Below are 20073 nucleotides of genomic sequence, written 5' to 3'. Positions count from 1 at the left end.
GCTAGCCCAGGCATCCCAGGCATGTCCTCATAGGACAGGTAGGGGAACCTGAGATCTAGTGGAAATTAGGCAGGGCTTTTTTAAACCCTTGATTTCATCAATTGTGTTAACATTTTAGTGGCCAAACCAAAACACATGGCTGAACCCAGAATCAGGATTAGGGAAATTATACTTCGCACTTTGTTGGGAGGAGCTGGTACATCACATTCAGAGAGTGGTAATAGGGAGTAGTGAGCGGTCATTAATGTAATCCATCTATCACACATTTCTAGAAATAAACTTAACAGAAAATGTGCAGTATGATCTAAACAGGAAGACATAAAACTACGGAATAGATCAGTAGAAGAGGGTAACAGAAAAGACTGTCCAGAAACATAACCATGGACTATGACACACAAAAATTCCTCTACAAATGGAATATGACACACAGAAATGCCTCTACAAATCAGTGAAATAAGGAAAACAAATATTTCATCAGTGTTGGCACAGTGTTTTTATATGGGAAATAGTAAAAACAAAGAGAGCCTTACTTCACAGCATATACTAAAATAAATTGCAGATAGATTAAGTAATATGAAAAACAAAAATTACAATTATTAGAAAATGTAGAAAAATATTTTTACGACTTCGGAGTAGAAAAGATGTCTTATTCAAATATTAAAAGCATAGCAGTAAAGGAATGAAATTTCTACATGACAAAATATAAAGTAAAAATTCATGACAGGCTGTGAGAAAACATTTGATATACTGGTATTTCTAAAGAATGCTTACAATCAGTAATTAAAAGAATCCAATAAAAAATGTGCAGTGAACAGAGAATTCACAGAAGAAATAAAAATGATCAGTAGGAAGCAATGCAAGCGTCCATCAGCAAATGGATAGAGAAGACATGTTTTATACATATGTGTGTGTGTGTGTGCACGATGAAATATTAATCAGCCGTAAAAAGGAATGACATTCTGACATTTGCAGCAATGTGGATGGAGCTAGAGTTTTTTTTTTTTTGCTGTGACATGCGGCATGCAGGATCTTAGCTCAATCTTAGTTCTCCTACCAGGGATCAAACCCATGCCCCCTGCAGTGGAAGCGCAGTCTTAACCACTGGACCACCAGGGAAGTCCCCTTTTTAAAAGATTTTTTAAGTTCAAGTATAGTTGATTTACAGTGTTGTGTTAGTTTCAGTTGTACAGGAAAGTGATTCAGTTATACGTATACATTTGTGTGCGTGTTTATATGTAAGTGTGTGTGTGTGTGTGTGTGTGTGTGTGTGTATATATATATATTCTTTTTCAGATCTTTTCCCTTGTAGCTTATTACAAAAAATCGATTTCTGTTTTGTATATAAATTCATTTGTATCTTTTTTCTTTTTCTTTAAGATTCCACATATAAGCGATATGATATTTGTCTTTTTCTATCTGTCTTCATTTAGTATGATAATCTCTAGGTCCATCCATGTTGCTGCAAATGGCCTTATTTCATTCTTTTTTATGACTGAGTAATATTCTATTGTATATATGTACCACATTTTTATCCATTCCTCTGTCGATGGACATTTAGGTTGCTTCCATGTCTTGGCTATTGTAAATAGTGCTGCAGTGAACATTGGGGTGCATGTATCCTTTTGAATTATAGTTTTCTCTGGATATATGCCCAGGAGTGGGATTGCAGGATCATATGGTAGCTCTATTTTTAGTTTTTTAAGGAACCTCTGTGCTGCTCTCCATAGTGGCTGTACCAATTTACATTCCCACCAGCAGTGGAGGAGGGTTCCTTTTTCTCCACACCCTCTCCAGCACTTTTATGTAGACTTTTTCATGATGGCCATTCTGACCCATGTGAGGTGATACCTCATTGTAGTTTTGATTTGCATTTCTCTAATAATTAGCGATGTTGAGTCTTTTCATGTGCCTTTTGGCCATCTGTATGTCTTCTTTGGAGAAATGTCTGTTTAGATCTTCTGCCCATTTTTTGATTGGATTGTTTGTTTTTTTTTAATATTGAGCTGTATGAGCTGTTTATATATTTTGGAGATTAATCCCATGTTGGTCGTATTGTTTGCAAATATTTTCTCTCATTCTGTAGGTTGTCTTTTTTGTTTTGTTTTTGGTTTCCTTTGCTGTGCAAAAGCTTTTTAAGCTTAATTAGGTCCCATTTGTTTATTTTTGGTTTTAGTTCCATTACTCTAGGAGATGGATTCAGAAAGATATTACTGTGATTTATGTCAAAGAGTCTTCTGCCTATGTCTTCCTCTAGGATTGTTATACCATCTGGTCTTACATTTAGGTCTCTAATCCATTTGGAGTTTGTTTTTGTGTATGATGTTAGAGAATGTTTTAATTTTATTCTTCTACGTGTAGCTGTCTAGTTTTCCCAGCACCACTTATTGAAGAGACTGTCTTTTCTCCATTGTATATTCTTGCCTCTTTTGTTGTAGATTAATTGACCACAGGTGTGTGGGTTTATTTCTGGGCTTTCTGCCCTGTTCCTTTGATCTATATTTCTGTTTTTGTGCCAGTACCATACTGTTTTGATTACTGTAGCTTTGTAGTATGGTGTGAAGTCAGGGAGCTTGATTCCTCCAGGAAGGGGAGAGGGACTAGATAGGGGCATGAGATTAGGAAATATGATCTACTATGTATAAAATAGATAAGCATCAAGGATATATTTATTGTACAGCACAGGAAATTATAACCATTGCCTTGTAATAACTTTTAATGGAATATAATCTGTAAAAAATACTGAATACTGTACACCTAAAACTTACATAATGTTGTGAATCAGCTGTATTTCAATTTAAATAGATATTAAACACGTGAAAATGTGTTCAGCATCTCTAGGAAATATCAGGAAAATATCTAGTTTTAATTAATATTTCTATTATTTCTGGTGAGGTTCAACCCCTTATACTAGCAAAAAGTAAAGACATCATCAAATGTCAACAAGAATATAAATAGGTACTGTAATATGAAAATTGATATTACCACCCTGGAAAAGAATTTGGACGTTATCTAGTGACACTGATAACTATGTGCCATGTCCTATTCCAGTAGTGAACAAGAGAGGCAAAGATTCTCCCCTCACAGAGCATGTACGCTTAGTGGTGCCTGATAAGCAAACTTCTAAAGATAGGTAAATATATGTTAATCTGCTTTACATTGTCCCATGTATCCCTGGGTTTTCATATATTTTTTTCCCCCTCTATGTTTCAGAATGGCTGTTTTCTGTTACCATGTCTTCCTGTCTCTATGACATGTTCTCCTACAGTGACTAATCTTTTAATCCTGTCCTTTGGATTTTTCATTCACATATTGTATTTATCATTTGTAAAGTTTCTGTTTCTTACATTTAATCTTTTCCTTCCCATTTTGTTCATTTTTTCCCTTTAAGTACAATAGCTGTTTTAAAGTCCTTTTTTGCTAATATTGTTATCTAAGTAGAGAGAATAATACAATAAACCTGATGTGCCTACCAACCAGCTTCAAAATTTATCAGTATGTTATAGTTTCATTTATACCTCCTGTTTTGTCACCTCTGATTGTTTTAAGGCAAATCAGACAACCTCTTTCATGTATAAATATGTTAAGATGAAACTCTCTATTATCACATTTAAAAAAAGAGAACCAGCTAACAGTAATTCCTTAATATCATTAGATATCCATCAGTGTTAACATTTGCTGATTTGAAGCTTTACATGAACTCTGTAAATTCCAGCAAAAGTTCCTTAAACTAAAATGGAAAAAAAAAAAGAATCATCTTGAAACTGTTAGGGAAATTGAATTTTAATAAAATAACAATGATAAAACCTTTCCTTAAGGAATCATTAAGCCCAGATTTTTTTAATTGAAATTTTTATTGAGATAATTGTAGATCCACATGCAGTTTTAAGAAACATTACAGAGTGGTACTCTTGTACTTGTCACCTAGTTTCCCCCAATGGTAATGTTTGCAGTTATTATAGAACAGTAATAATATTGACATCAATACAGCCCCCCAGTCTTACTCAGATTTTTCCAGTTTATGTGTGTGTGTGTGTGTGTGTGTGTGTGTGTGTGTGAAGTAGGTTTGGATATTTATCACAGTCAGTTCTCTTTGATCTCCTCTTACCTGGGTAGTTCTTCAGTTTTTCTTTGTCTTTATCTTTTTAGACCCAGAGAGTTTTGAAGATTACTGTCCAGCTGTATAGGATTTCCCTTAATTTGGATTTGTTTGATGTTTGCTTATGATTCAATTCAGGTTGGGTGTTTGGGGCAGGAACACGACAGTAGATGCTGCACCCCTTCTCAGTGCGTCTTAAGATTAGTTGCCCCGTGATGATGCTGTTAACTGCTGATGCTAACTTTGAAACAGTTTAAGTGGTGCCTATGAGATTTCTTCACTTTTTCCCCCTCTTAAAATTAATAAGTATTTTGGGGAGAGAAACTTTGAGACTATATAAATGTGTACTGTTTTTCTTCATTCTTTAACCCACTAATTTTAGCATCCATTGATGAGTTTTGACTGATCAGTTATTACTGTAATATTTGCCAGTTGACTTTGTATCATTCATTTTTTCATTATCTGAAATTCTATACTTGGGCACTGTGGTAAACTTGCTTAGAATCATACATCAATGAAGTTGAAAGAGCCTTAAATGATCCTCTAGTGTCAGCCCTTTTGATATTCATGTTTGTTAGTGGAGGAATGAGTCTTATAACACAGAATTTTTGTAATATTTTTTGAAGTTATTAATTCGCATTCCTCTAGTCTAGATTAGAACAGTACTACTTAAAGTTTCTCTATGGATTGTTGCTAGTTCACAAATTATTGTTGCTATATTTTTGCTAAGATAAGTTGAAGAGATAAGATTAAGTGCTAAGAAACTTCTACCATAATTTGACTTGTCACATTTGTGTTGTATTTTACAGAAGTATTGGTGTACAACTGCGTCAGGCATATCCACTGGCATATCTGATACATATTTTCTACCTCTTCTATCTTCAGCTTTGCTTTCAGCTTTGTTATCCTGTATGTATTAGGGACCAGCTCAGTCTGGAGCCCAGCAGTTAAGAAGTAATGCCTCTTTTATACACACTACTATATAAAAAATAGATAACCAATAAGAACCTACTGTATAGCACAGGGAACTCTTCTTAATACTCTGTAATAACCTATATGGGAAAATAATCTAAAAAAGAGTAGATATATGTATATGTATAACTGACTTATTTTACTGTACAGCAGAAACTGATACATTGTAAATCAACTATACTCCAATAAAAATTAAAAAAAAATTAATGCCTCTTTTTATGTGAAAAAACAAAGAATGCTTAATTGTTCTGAATTTTGTGTCCTTAATACCACATAGAGAAGGCACTGATTTTCAGAAGAACTGGGAAAAGGAAAGGAAGGCAAAACTAAACAAGATAATTAGCACTAGTCATAAAGAGGCAAAAGAGTGAAGAGAAATTGTTGTGCAGATGGTTCTGTTCGTTTGACGTTGGTGTTGTCAATTTATCAAGAATCTGCTCAGTTGGTAAATTTTGAATCTGAAAAGTGTACATTAATTATTAATATCATTATGATTTTTTCCTTTGTAATAGATTCTTTTCACTTGATCATTGATTATTTGTTCATTTTCTAGGGATACAGGAGTTTCCAGAAAATATAAAAAATTGTAAAGTTTTGACAGTTGTGGAGGCCAGTGTAAATCCTATTTCCAAGTGAGTTCTTCTCTGTTGAATTAAAAGTTACCTTTGTGAATAAAGCAAGTATGATATAGTAGAATATTACTTTCTACATTTTAATGAACAGTTAATACCAATCTGAAATCTGCACAAAATTTTAGTTAGATTAAAAAGGAGCCTTTTAATTACTCTTTCTAACTCCATATATTACAGAGGTAAATTTGACATCCATACAGATAAGGCAAGTGCTTTTCCCCAAGTCTCAAAGATAGTAAATGTCAGAAATGAGACTAGAATCCAGGTCTCCTAGCTCAGTGTTACTTGCACAATATAAAAATGTCTTCACCTGCAAATCCAGTGTGTGTGGCACACTCAAACTTTTGAAAAGAATAAAAGAAACCGAAAGGTCAAAAAGGTAAAAACAACAAAAAAAGAGAAAAGCCATGTGATTGGTTGTACTATATATCAGAGGTCACATATATTCTTTTATGATGGTAATGCCTTTAAGCAGAATGCTTTCTTAGACCAAAGCTGTTAAATTTTGCAAAAATGGAATGATGAAGCAAAAGGTGAATAGTGTGAAGCACAGCTTAGTATAGCTAAGTTGAAAGTTGAAACCAGCTTTCACATATTACAGTATTGTATTTAACGAGTTTTTCCAAACATAGGCAAACATGTAAAGGACAAACATGTAAAGATGATGTTTTACCTTCATCTGAAAATACTCCTCTAGCATCAAGTTCTAGATATGTAATTTCTTTTGTAAGCCAGAGGAAATAAAAGTAAAGCTACTTATAGGTTCTTATATGATCTTAAATGTCATTCAGCTTTTAATATTATTTCTTTCCATTTGGTCATTATAAAATTATACAATCTTTATTTGATTATTTAGGGACCAGATATTGAAATTGAAAATAATCTAAACCAGTGTTTCTCAAATAGGGACTGTTTTGCTCTTATGGCTATTTGGTAAATTCTAGAGACATTTTTTGGTTTTCACAACTTGTGGTGGTGGACAGTGCTGCTGGCTTCTAGTGGGTCAGAGGCTAGGGTTGCTGTTAAACATCCTACAGTGCAGAAGACAGCCTCCTGACAACACAGAATTATCCAGCCCCAAACAAAAGTCAATACTGTCAAAGTTTAGAATTCTTTGTCTATTCCCTTGGATTGGTGTTAGATAAGGTGAATTTCAAGAGTGTCTGCTGATATCATAGTCATGGCCTGAATACATTTCTGTGTGTTGTGGCTCATTCATAGTTGACTGTTACGTGGAGATTTTATCTTATTGAGACAAATATTGCCCTACTTCCTTTTTACAAAATGATGAAGGTGTAAACATTGAAACAGGTAAGTTATTATAAAAGGCAAATCTCAATTTGAGGATCACTCATAAAAGTGAAGAGGTGACTGTTATCTGTTAAGAACATGTGTTGGTTAGACAGTTTCTTAGACAGGTTTTAATAAGAGACTAAAATTCTGTATATGAATTAAATTTAAATTCTGGTTTATTTTACCTAGGCTTCCTGATGGATTTTCTCAGCTGTTAAACCTAACCCAGTTATATCTGAATGACGCTTTCCTAGAGTTCTTGCCAGCTAATTTTGGCAGGTAAGTTACAGTTTCTTCTAAAACCTTCTCTTGTTAGCTCTTGTAAAGTTTACAAAACTACAAGTTGCTTTAGTAATACTATTAATTACAGTTTCATAGGCTCTTCTTTTGTAATTATTTCCAAGCATTGTCGTTTTTATAGTTTCTTCAGAACTTGTTATTTTGTCTTGGAATTTATTTTCCCAAATAGAAATAAGCCGTGAAAATTTAAAAGAAAAACGTAATTTAACACTTGGTTTCAAAGTATGTAAAATTAGGGAGTTTATTTAAATTGGGATAATTTTTGCATATTTGATATAGAATGCTTTATTCTTAGCACTTACACATTTTTTAAAATGATCTAATTATTGGTTTATCTGTCTTCACTGGAATCAAAGTTCTGGAGAAAAGAAAAATGTGTTTCTGGGGTCCACCCCATTGCTCCCTGCTTGAACTTAGACCGATTCTTGTCATACTGTAGTCCCTGAGTAATTTTTCTAATGGAAAAATGAATCAGTAAATGAACAATAGGTATCAAATTATTATTGTGTTTAGGTTAATTGCTAGAGGAAATGCTATCCAAATACATGTTAATATGGTAGTCATCTTTTTGTCTTGAAGACAAATACCATATGATCTCACTTATATGTGAAATCTTAAAAAAAACCACCAAAACCCCAAGCTCATAGATACCAGAGAAAAGATTGGTGGTTGCCAGAGGTGAGGGGGCGGGGGTGGGCAAAATGGGTGAAGGTGGTCAAAAGGTACAAACTTCCAGTTATAAAATAAATAAATCATGGGGATGTAATGTACAACATGGTGACTATAGTTAACCATACTGTATTGTGTGGTATTTGAAAGTTTCTAAGAGAATAGATCTTAAAAGTTCTCATCTCAAGAAAAAAAAAATTTTGTAACTGTGTATAGTGACAGATGTTAACTAGACTTTTTGTGGTGACCATTTCACAATATAGTTGACCCTGGAACAATGCATGGATTAGGGGTGCTGATCTTCCACACAGTCAAAAGTCCACATATAACTTATAGTTGGCCCTCCATATCCGTAGTTCCTTAGTATCCAAGGTTCCAAATCCGCAGATTGAATCAACCACAGATCGTGTGGTACCATAGTATTTACTGTTGAAAAAAATCTGTGTATAAGTGGATTTGCACAGTTCAAACCCACGTTGTTCAAGGGTCAGCTATGGGCCGGCTTTAGCTCAAGCGGTTACTCTGTCCCATTGGACTTCTGATGTCTATGTTGTTCAAGGGTCAACTGTACATACAAATATCGAATCATTATGTTCGAGACCAGGGCTCGAACCCGTGTCCCCTGCATTGGCAGGCAGATTCTCAACCACTGCGCCACCAGGGAAGCCCTCTGTGTAATTTTTAATACAATATTCTGCACGTTGTAATTACACGATAAATATTGGTTGCTTTAAAATTTTAGAGGATTGCATTAATTTGTTAATTAAATTCTTTATCTTTGTCATACATGCTTGATTTATTTTATTTGTTTTGCAGATTAACTAAACTCCAGATATTAGAACTTAGAGAAAACCAGTTGAAAATGTTGCCAAAGTAAGTAAAGGTGCTATCCTTTGTGAAATTTAGTTTAGAATTTTAAATTCTTAAATCCTTAGAGAAATATTAACTTTTTAATATGTAAAATGTGAGTGCAAATTATTTTAAAAGACTGACATTTGTGGTCTTTGTATATTAATTAGTGGTGTTCAATATAAAAATCTGTATATCTGTTGGTATTTAATAGTGATTTCATAGCTCTCTGGAACTCAGTCTTGTGTGACGAAAGTCAGAATAATAAGTATGTAAAGCCCACCTGAGTCCCAAATAAAGATCCCCATTTCTATACTAGAGCTCTTACATAGTACTCATTAGAGAGACTCATAAGGTCTTCATGTAAAGTCTGGTAACTCTTAAGTTTTCAGAACTTGTTTGGTTTTAGTCTGTTGTAAATTGGAAGTAGGATGGAGGGCCCCCTACTGGTAAGCTAACATCAAGAGGAGATGGTAGTCCAAGAGCAAATAAGATAAAACTAAAACAGATACACGAACTCAAAATGCACTGGTCTATGTCCATTTATTGAAGAAATGTCTTAAAACACCCTGATTCACTGCTGCATTTTTACAGTTTAGGTAATGGCAAACTACAGACTGGCTAAATCTGCCCCAGAGCCTACTTATTGTAAATAGTTTCACCAGAACCACATTCATTCATTTACATATTGTCTATGGCTGCTTTTGCTCTACAGTGGTAGAGTCAAGTAGTTGTGACAGAGACTTTATGCAAAGCCTAAAATATCTGACCCTTACAGAAAACTTCTCAGACTCCTGTTGTAGTTTGTCAAGAGTTGTCACCTCTTGATAGAAGCATCTTCAGTTCTCCAGGAGTTAGTTGTTCTGTTTACTCAACTTCTGTAGTATTTTACTTATATCTGTTATGACATTTACTGCATTAGCCTAATTTTTAAAATACATTTTACTCTTGTCTTACCTGACCAGCATATTCCCATGGGCACATGTACTTGGTCCTTCCTCCTCCCCACCCCCACCCCCCCCATGAGTGTAAGGCTTTGAGGGCAAGGAGCATATCTGGTTTTGATTCCCAGAAGACTGGATTGATTAGAGTTTATGGTGATGGTTGTGAGTATAAATTAAAGTGGGAATTATCCATATTAAAATTCAAAAAGGTTTAAATTTTTACAGACTTGGTATTGGCATTGATGACTCCTTAGCTCAGAACTTGACTGCTAAGAGATTTGAATAAACAAGGTGTAAATTGTTTACTGAAACATCTAAGCCTACAATTAATATGGTGTCTCTGATATCATAGGTAATTCACTTATTTTAACTCCTTCTATTTTAAGTCTTTATTTAACTTCAGATTGGGCTCTCTCAGTGTATTTGCAAATATAATTCTTTACTGCTTTCTTTTTAAGACATGATTAAAATATTTGAGGCCTCACAAACTATAAAGAGGCCACAATTTTACGTGTTAGGAAAGTCATGTGCATTCAGGTTATGTGAGTGGACCTTTTTATGATCCAAGATTAGAACAGTGGGAAAGCTGTTTTAAATACGCAGTTAAATGAAATTTAATACCATCTTAATACTGGAGTGCACAGTACAAAGAACACAAAGGATGTATATTTTTCCTCTGAGACAGAAGAGAAGGTAAAAATGAGTTAAGTACAAAGGAATTTTAGAGACAAACAGGATGAAATTTGAGGGATATTGTTTTTACTTTCTCCTTGAAGTAGGAAGCTGGATCTTAAATGAATAGATGTAAAAATGAAATGAAAATGAAAAGATGAAATTTTGTGTCTTAGATTTTTTTTTTAATTTTTTTTAAAAATTTATTTATTTATTTATTTATTTATTTATTTATTTATTTATTTATTTATTTATTTATTTATTTATTTATGGCTGTGTTGGGTCTTCTTTTCTGTGCGAGGGCTTTCTCTAGTTGTGGCAAGTGGGGGCCACTCTTCATCGCGGTTCGCGGGCCTCTTACTATCGCGGCCTCTCGTTGCGGAGCACAGGCTCCAGATGCGCAGGCTCAGTAATTGTGGCGCACGGGCCTAGTTGCTCCGCGGCATGTGGGATCTTCCTAGACCAGGGCCCGAACCCGTGTCCCCTGCATTGGCAGGCAGATTCTCAACCACTGCGCCACCAGGGAAGCCCTTAGATAGATTTTTGAGGTGTATGAGTAGGACCAAAGTTGCCAGTGTTAGCTACAGCAAGTTGCGATGGAGATGCTTTTAGAATTTAACAGTGTATTTCCTCTTTTTTATTACATATCTGTGTCATTCACATTTTCCTAAATCAGTTTTAAAACTTAAATTTCTAACGATATTGTTTGTAATTGAATTTTCTAGTGCACTGCTTTTCTTTTGTACCCTTTTTAAAAAATAACTTACCCTTGTTGATATAAAGTGTTTAATTGCTGCATGTGAATTTTCTGTGTTATCTTGTCATTATAAGAATACTGAATTAAGAAAAATAAGACCATGTTTTCTTCTTTCAATCTTACCCCCTCCTCACAGCCCTCTTTACCTTTCTCAAACGTTGGCCTGGTATAGTATTATGGACATAGGAGTTAGTATCTAATCTTTCTTGAGAAAGATCCTGGAAACACCTTTTCGCTTTGTTATAAAGCAAATTGGTACTAATTTACAGGTTTTCAGGACAAAGACAGATGCGAGTAAGGGAGGTAGAATTATAGTACCTAATAGAACCTGAGAATAGGCACTCAGTAAATCAGAGTTAAATAAAGCAGCTTTGAGAAAAATTGATGTTGGGAGATGAATTAAATTAGTGTTGATAGAATGGCATATTTTAAATAGAAGGGTTAGGGAAAATTAGCTTTCTCTAATGGTAGGTCAGTAACATAATTACATTACAATTATGATATGTATTCTTATTTTTTTTTTCACTAAAAAGCCAGATAAATTTAATCAAGTTTTATTTTACTTATTATTACTAATTTGTTGAATTTCAAGAGACAATAAAAGTAATCTGTGTTCTTGTGTCATAATTTAAGGAGTCTGTTGGTTTTTAATGGTGTTAATTTCCTAATTAACATATTGATATATTGATAATATGAAGATTGTATTTTGCCATCATTTTGTCATATCCTAGAAAAATTTAATGTGTTCCTAGGGAGTTCCCTGGTGGTCTAGTGGTTAGAATTTGGTGCTTTCACTGCTGTGGCCCAGGTTCAATCCCTGGTTGGGGAACTCCCGCAAGCCATGCGGCATTGCCAAAGAAAAATTTAAAAATTAAAAATTAGAAAAAAAATTAATGTAGTTCCTTATCTGGGTAGCTGGTAGCACCTCAACCTATTAAATAATAGGTTTTTCTAAAAATAATAATTTAAGAATATAAATATGTGTTTGAATTAATTAGAAATTAGTTTAAAAAGTGCCTTCATTGAAGGAGCTATAAAAATACAACTTAGTTTATTTCATCATGAAATCAGTTTGTACATTCTTCAAGTTTCTGTAGTTGCAGAGATATGTTGGTATTAAGTTGGAAGTTAAAAATGGTATATTGTAGCTTTAATTTAAAATAAATGCAGTCTACAAATTATATTTATGATTCATGTAAAACTTTATTTTGAATTATATTGAATTTAATTTGAAAATGTGGGGAACAATGTAATATTTACTGTTCTTGGAATTTTGAATGTTAATTTTCAGTTAATTATCTTAAAGTTTTACAAATATATAACCAGTCTTGAAAAATGGTAATTCATATGAAGCTGCCAAACAATCTAATCATTAGTTAATTTATACTATCTGAAAATTTATTTTGTGGAAAAAATGGAAAATCAATTACTCGTATTCTGGACTGGGGGTTTAAATTTACTGCAATTACTTCTTAAGAATAGAAATAACCTGATGAGAAGGCAAAATTAGAGAATAATTGATAACTTATTTCATTTTATTTAGAAATTAAATATGACTTTTTTCTTAGAAAATTATTATTTTTATTTTATCAACATTTGAAAGCCTGTATGTTATTAGAGAATACATAAGAATATTTTACACTATAAATTTTAAAAGATTCCATGTAATTGATATTTTTGTATACTTAATTCTTTATTAATCCATTGTGCATAGAACCATGAATAGACTGACCCAGCTGGAAAGACTGGATTTGGGAAGTAATGAATTCACAGAAGTGGTAAGTTCTCACCACCCTCACTATCCATAAGTCTTTTCATTTTGATCAAGAGCAAAATGTGAAAATTAATGTGTTTATTTCTCTGCATTTGTAAAGTATAAAATTGGGTAAAGATATACACATATTTTAGGGAGACAAGATATGAAATTTTTTAACAGGGAAAATTAAACAGATAACAGCATCTGAAAGGAGTGAGGGTAAAAATGTAAAATTAATGAGAAACCCATAGAAAAGGTATTTAAAAGTTTTTAGGCACAGGAAGTAGAAACTTTGAAAGATTATAAGGGTAAAAGTTTCATCAGACTAGAATGCATCAGGAAAAGTACTTGTGAGTCAAAAATAACTCCATGGGAGTATTGCTTAGGAATTTACTCAGTGATAAAGTACTTCTCTATAATTTTACTTAATAGCTAAAAGGAAAACATTGAGTGAAACAACTATTATTTTCAAGTTGGTAATGAGACCTCAGGATCGTGTTTTTGCTTTGTATGCAAAGTAGTTATGATGCTAAATCAAAAAGGAAAGAAGTATGTAAGCAGTTTTTTTGTCTTCAGTCATTGCTCCAAGAGAACTCAGAAAAATAAGCTAGATAGTTTTTTGAAGAGGAATTCATTAACAATAATATCATCATCATTAAAATTTTTACATTATGTTTACAAGCTCTTTTTTTTAAATTGCTGTTAAGTTCCAAATGATAGTCTTAAGAACAAGAATTTTTCAGCACTGCTAGCTGCATGATTGCCCTTTGGATATTGTATTGTACATTTGCTCGCTAAATAGACAGCTTTTCAGCTGAAGTCACTGGAGGAGCATGGTGGTTTTGGGTATCACATGTTTTTTTCTAAAATATGCTATTTTATATTCTTTATGATATTTTAATTGAAGCTGGTATATGATGACTTTTACTCTGTGTTGTAGAAGTTTTTACTCTTTGAGAAAAAATGAATAAATATTCTGTGCTTCCTAAATTATCTAACTATTGTACATTTTCTCAGTATTTGTCTTATATGTATTAATCTATTTCCATATTAACTATTTGAAAATTCTAAATTATTGTTTATTTTATGAATCAGAGCATCATTCAGAATCATTAATTTTTGTACCATTTCCATCTTCCAACATTACACATTAAAAAAAAATTACTATTAGAATTGTAACAGGTAAAGCACAGAAAGAGATTTCTTTTAATACAATTTAAACCTAGAATTCTTATCTATACTTAATGTTAACAGTAAATCTGAATGACATGCCTTTTATGTATTACTCATGTTATTATGGTGATTAGATATGATGACACTCCATGCCATCATACTGTCAATGATTGGACACAGGTTTGTGGGATGACAGAAATATCTTCAAAGGATCCATTCAGAAGAGTCTCCAAGGGTGAATACCTAAGAGCAAATTTTGCCTGAATACCAAAGTCCACTACATCTTTTAAAGTTTTTGGTCCTCAACATCATGTTATGAACAGTATTCTACCATGTAATTGCAGGAAGCTGAAGATAACATAATATGCTTATCATATGATTATGCCTTGGTTTACTTACCTTTCCCTTATTATTGGACTTTTAGGATGTATATTGCCTTATTTCTTTTTTCCTCCCTCTAGGTCATCAGAGAATATCTTTCTTTTTTTTTTTTTTTTTTTTTTTTTTTTTTTAAGATTCCCTAAAAGTCATCTTTTTACAGATAATGATTGAGAATATCTTTTTATTGTATTCTTGAAAGTAATAAGTAATGGGTCTTGTTTTATTTATTAATTGTATAAATACTTGAGCCTGTTATGTAATCAAAAGCTTAAAGGAGTTTTATGTAATCTGTTATGGAATATCTGTTTAGTAATATTTGTGTAATAACTATAATATAGTGGAAAGGCTTGAGTCTTGGCTCTGCTTTTTTTTTTTTCCTCCTAATTTTTTAAAGTGAAACTTATCATTAGAAATTCCCAGGGGAGCTTCTTTTGCCAACTAAATTAATATATTCCCCCCTCCCCCCGATCTAAATAGCCTGAAGTACTTGAGCAGCTAAGTGGATTGAAAGAATTTTGGATGGATGGTAATAGACTGACTTTTATTCCAGGGGTACGTATATCAAATTTTAAAGACTTTCCTTATTGCTGTCTATCCTTTGCATTTTTATGAATTATACATTTTCAAATAAATTTTAATTAGTTTAAAAATGATTACTTAATTAATACTGTTAGATAGAAGCAAATTACATTTTTTTAAATTGTCAACACATTCTTTTTTTTTTTTTTTTTTTTACAATGTTGTGTTAGTTTCAGGTGTACAGTAAAGTGAATCAGTTATACCTATACGTATATCCACTCTTTTTTAGATTCTTTTCCCATATAGGTCATTACAGAGCATTGAGTAGAGTTCCCTGTGCTAATCAGTAGGTCCTTATATGATATTTGTCTTTCTCTGTCTGACTTAGTTCACTCAGTGTGACAATCTCTAGGTCCATCCATGTTGCTGCAAATGCCATTGTTTCATTCTTTTTTATGGCTGAGTAATATTCTGTAGTATATATGTACCACATTTTCTTTATCCATTCCTCTGTTGATGGACATTTAGGTTGCTTCCATGTCTTGGCTATTGTAAATAGTGCTGCAGTGAGCATTGGGGTGCATGTATCTTTTTTTAATAAATTTATTTATTTGGCTGCGTTGGGTCTTTGCTGCTGCACATGGGCTTTCTCTAGTTCTGGCAAGCGGAGGCTACTCTTTGTTGCGATGTGTGGGCTTCTCATTGCAGTGGCTTCTCTTGTTGCAGAGCACAGGCTCTAGGCATGCGGGCTTCAGTACTTGTGGCACGTGGGCTCTAGAGTGCAGGCTCAGTAGTTGCGGCACATGGGCTTAGTTACTGTGCGGCATGTGGGATCTTCCCGGACCAGGGCTCGAACCCATGTCCCCTGCATTGGCAGGCGGATTCTTAACCACTGCGCCACCAGGGAAATCCCCATGTATCTTTTTGAATTATGGTTTTCTCTGGATATATGCCCAGGAGTGGGATTTCTGGATCTATACCATATTTATAGAGCTACATATGGTAGTTCTATATTTAGTTTTTTAAGCAACCTCCATACTGTTCTCCATAATGGTTGTACCAATTTACATTCCCACCAACAGTGTAGGAGGGTTCCCTTTTCTCCACACCCTCTCCAGCATATATTGTTTGTAGATTTTTTGATGATGGCCATTCTGACCGGTTTTGTAGAATCAAAACCGTTTTTGTAGATCCGGTTTTGTACAATCAAAATTGTAGTTTTGATTTGCATTTCTCTAATAATTAGTGATGTTGAGCATCTTTTCATGTGCTTTTTGGTCATTTGTATGTCTTCTTTGGAGAAATGTCCATTTAGATCTTCTGCCCATTTTTTGATTGGGTTTGTCAACACATTCTTGATTGAAATTTTAAAATTTCTGTAATAAATTTTTGTAAAACACAGTTGACCCATGAACAACGCAGGGGTTGGGGGCACTGACCCTCTGTGCAGTCAAAAATCTGTGTATAACTTATAGTCAGCCCTCCCTATCTGAGATTCCTTCATTGTTATGGGGTTCCTCCTCTGGATCTGCGGTTCTGCATCCACAGATTGAACCAACCACAAATAGTATAGTATTGTAGTATTTACTGTTGAAAAACATCTATGTGTAAGTAGATTTGTGAAGTTCAAACCCGTGTTGTTCAAGGGTCAACTGTCAGTCTCTTTTAATGCCATGGAGTGTGTCCTTCCCAGCGGTTGCAGTTGACTTTATATCTTATTTCATTTTGCCCAGGGAATTGTTGAAGTAAGCTATTTTCCATGTAGTTTCTTAGCAGCTGACATTGTGTTCATTCTCAGACCTAAAGCCATACGAATCCCCATATTTGCTCTCCCCCTTGCAAATGATGGGCAGCTAAGTTCCCAAAGAAAAGTATATGTCTGCTGGGCTAACATTAGTAGGAGCTCTTAGCTTTATTACTGAATACATTACTAATAGCATTAAAAAAAAATTATGAATCCTCTCACATAAACATTTAATTTTAAATTATAACTTGGCATTAGGTTTATTATCTAAACTTTTCACCACTTACTGTTGACGGAGTCATTAGATTTACTTTTTTTTTACTTACAGTTTATCGGTAACTTGAAACAGCTTACATATTTGGATGTTTCTAAAAATAATATTGAAATGGTTGAAGAAGGAATTTCAGCATGTGAAAACCTTCAAGACCTCCTATTATCAAGTAATTCACTTCAACAACTGCCTGAGACTATTGGTTTGTATTGCTCTCTAAATCATGTAATTAATATTTGCTAATATAAAATATGAGAAACTTAATGCCATTGCTTGATTCAGAGCTTCCATATATCAAATTTTATTTGTTATGAGATAGTTTTACTGTTCCCTGAAGTCACAGATCTTATTTGAATTTTTTTCTGATGTGATCAGTTATACAATTTACTCTTTTGTTGACATTACTGTTTTTCTTTACTTTAAGGAAATGTCATTTTTATCACTGCAATAAAGTTTAAATTCTTTAAAAGAGTTTAATTTACCCAAATTTGGTTTAACTCTTGATCGTGGCCATTATCTAGTAACTTTTTTCAATCTTAACTACATTTTAGACTCACAAGAAGACAGCCACATAAGCAAAATCCTACGAAAATCTATGCAGTTAACCCTTGAACAACGATGGCGTTTAGGGGGCCAACCCTCTGCACAGTGGGAAAATCTCATATAATGTATAGTTGCACCTTTGTATCTGCATTCATTTCCTCCCTATCCATGGTTCTGCATCCATGTATTCAACCAACTGTGGGTCATGTAGTACTGTAGTATTTACTATTGAAAAAAATCTGCATGTAAGTGGATCCGTGCACTTTAAACCTGTGTTGTTCAAGGGTCAACTGTGTTTGTGTAATTGTTTGTCTGATGATGCATCAAGGAAATTGAATTATCTTAAAGAACCAAAAACTTAAATCTTGGCATCTTCATGTTGTTTAAATATAAAAATCAGAATTATTTTTACATATTTTTCAATTGAATTGCATAACTGTTTTAGCTCAGGTTACATTTTGCAAACTCTACCATAATTTATTCAACACTTTTAATTTTAAATTAAACTCCATTTTTATTGTTTTAGTATTTAGTATACGTACAATATGTAGAATAGTTTGTTATACACTTAAGAAAACTACGGTCATAGTACCACTTCTTTAATCCATTGATACCATAAGTTTGTATTGTGTATCTTCACTGTGCCATCACGGCATTGTTTTAAGGAGCATGGCTACCACAGTGAGCAGAGGGAGACAAAAAGTACATACTTTTATGAAGCTTACATTTTTGTGAGGGTTAAATCGATAAATATACACTACTGTTAAGAGGTAGTATGTATGTGAAAATTGTAAATACAGGGTGAGGGAATAGAGAGTTGGTGGGGTTGGGGTGGTATCTATTTTAGATATGTTGGTTTTTAAAAGTTCTTTATGATTCATGTCAAATGTAATATGTGCTCACATTGACTGTTGGTTGACTTGATTCTAGTTCAAGATGGAAAATTGTATATTATTTCTTCCCTCAATAGGTTCATTGAAGAATGTAGCAACTCTTAAAATAGATGAAAATCAGTTAATGTATCTACCAGACTCTATAGGAGGGTAAGATTTTTGTGTATTAATAGAACTAGAAGATTTTTCTTTCGGTTCAGCATGCCATATATTGTTTTCAGATAATTGTTAACATCTAAAGGAGATTCCAAAAACATTTAAATAAGCGTTGGTTGCAGGTTGGGTTTATTTATAATGAAGACAGGCTGAATTTTTTATAGGTGAACTTTAGTTTAGTGGAAGTAGATTTTCTCTAGGTTGGTTAAAGTCAAGTTCAAATAGTCATATGTTCTTAAGTTTTGAATGATATACAGGCCTTTTGTTAAAATATGTGCTTTCTTTTTTAATTAAAGGTTAGTGTCAATAGAAGAACTGGATTGTAGCTTCAATGAACTTGAAGCTTTGCCTTCATCTATTGGGCAGCTTACTAATATAAGAACGTTTGCTGCAGATCATAATTACTTACAACAGTTACCCCCAGAGGTACTGTATTTAAAATTTATTTTGAATTTTTATTTTTTCTAATTATTAATTATAGCTATCCAGTGTGGTTTTCTTTATTTTCTTTCAGAAATAATTTTGTAACTAAGTTATTTATTTTCTGAATAATAATTAGCTATATTGATTTTCAAAAGATACCTAAATACTTTTCTTCATACATGAAAGTTAATAGTTGAAAAGGGAAAATATAATTCCTTTTATAAATGAGAAGAGTATTTTTTATAACTTTTGAAAATGATGCTTCACTTAATGTCTGTTAAGCAGTAGGCGAAGTTTTGATCCACAATTCTTTGTTTCTCTTTCAGATTGGAAGCTGGAAAAATATAACTGTGCTGTTTCTCCATTCCAATAAACTTGAGACACTTCCAGAGGAAATGGGTGATATGCAAAAATTAAAAGTCATTAATTTGAGTGACAATAGGTTTGTAACAGTGTAATTCATCATTTGGTTTGTAGAAGACATCTATTGGATGAAATTAAAATTTCATTATATGTGTTAGAAAATCTAATGCATGTTTTTCTTTTCATATATATTTTTGTTTTTTTGTGTAGAATTTTCATTTGAAAGAATGATTTAATTTTACCTGATGTTAATTATCGTACTGTGGTTATTTGTCACAGTTCATTTTATGTTGACTTTAGCTATATAGTCTTAATTATCGCCTTATAGTAGCCATTTTTATTTCTAAAGTCAGATCTTCACCTTAATACTGCTGTTGAACAAAGCAGCTTTTAATCTAATCTACTCCTTGTATTAATCTGGGCAAAGGTGTGATTAGACACCCACTCAAATAATTTTGGACAACACAGCCAAGGTATAGAGCAAAATAGATCACAAATTGGAACAATGTTTAAGTTAACAGATTGTCCATAATTTTTTCTGATGTAAAGATACTCATAGTGATAAAAGAACATTGTAAGAACATTTTTACATTTTGCTTTTGTAGTATCTTACAAAGTATTCAAAACAGCCCTATAAAATAATAAATGGGTATTCCCATTTTATGGA

At 33.1% G+C, this 20073-nt stretch overlaps 1 protein-coding gene across 17 annotated transcripts in view; it reads left to right on the top strand.

The window, feature by feature from the left end:
- ERBIN (erbb2 interacting protein) overlaps nucleotides 1-20073 on the top strand; it is a 109378-nt gene that overhangs the window by 52321 nt on the left and 36984 nt on the right. For 14 of the 17 annotated variants that reach the window (XM_082457086.1, XM_082457084.1, XM_082457085.1 and 11 more), the window contains 9 exons: nucleotides 5622-5700; nucleotides 7183-7272; nucleotides 8779-8835; nucleotides 12899-12962; nucleotides 14972-15046; nucleotides 17086-17230; nucleotides 18542-18614; nucleotides 18917-19046; nucleotides 19370-19485. In XM_082457086.1, coding sequence (XP_082313212.1) covers nucleotides 5622-5700; nucleotides 7183-7272; nucleotides 8779-8835; nucleotides 12899-12962; nucleotides 14972-15046; nucleotides 17086-17230; nucleotides 18542-18614; nucleotides 18917-19046; nucleotides 19370-19485 — 829 coding nt within the window. Of the gene's footprint in view, nucleotides 1-5621; nucleotides 5701-7182; nucleotides 7273-8778; nucleotides 8836-12898; nucleotides 12963-14971; nucleotides 15047-17085; nucleotides 17231-18541; nucleotides 18615-18916; nucleotides 19047-19369; nucleotides 19489-20073 lie in introns of those variants that run through there. The other 3 variants (XR_014262241.1, XM_082457078.1, XM_082457080.1) reach the window with 3 other exon arrangements.

This window comes from Balaenoptera physalus (assembly GCF_965194825.1).
Source record: "Balaenoptera physalus genome assembly, chromosome: 3".
NCBI classification, from domain to species: Eukaryota; Metazoa; Chordata; class Mammalia; order Artiodactyla; family Balaenopteridae; genus Balaenoptera; species Balaenoptera physalus.
This window is presented reverse-complemented; position numbering and strand designations above follow the sequence as displayed.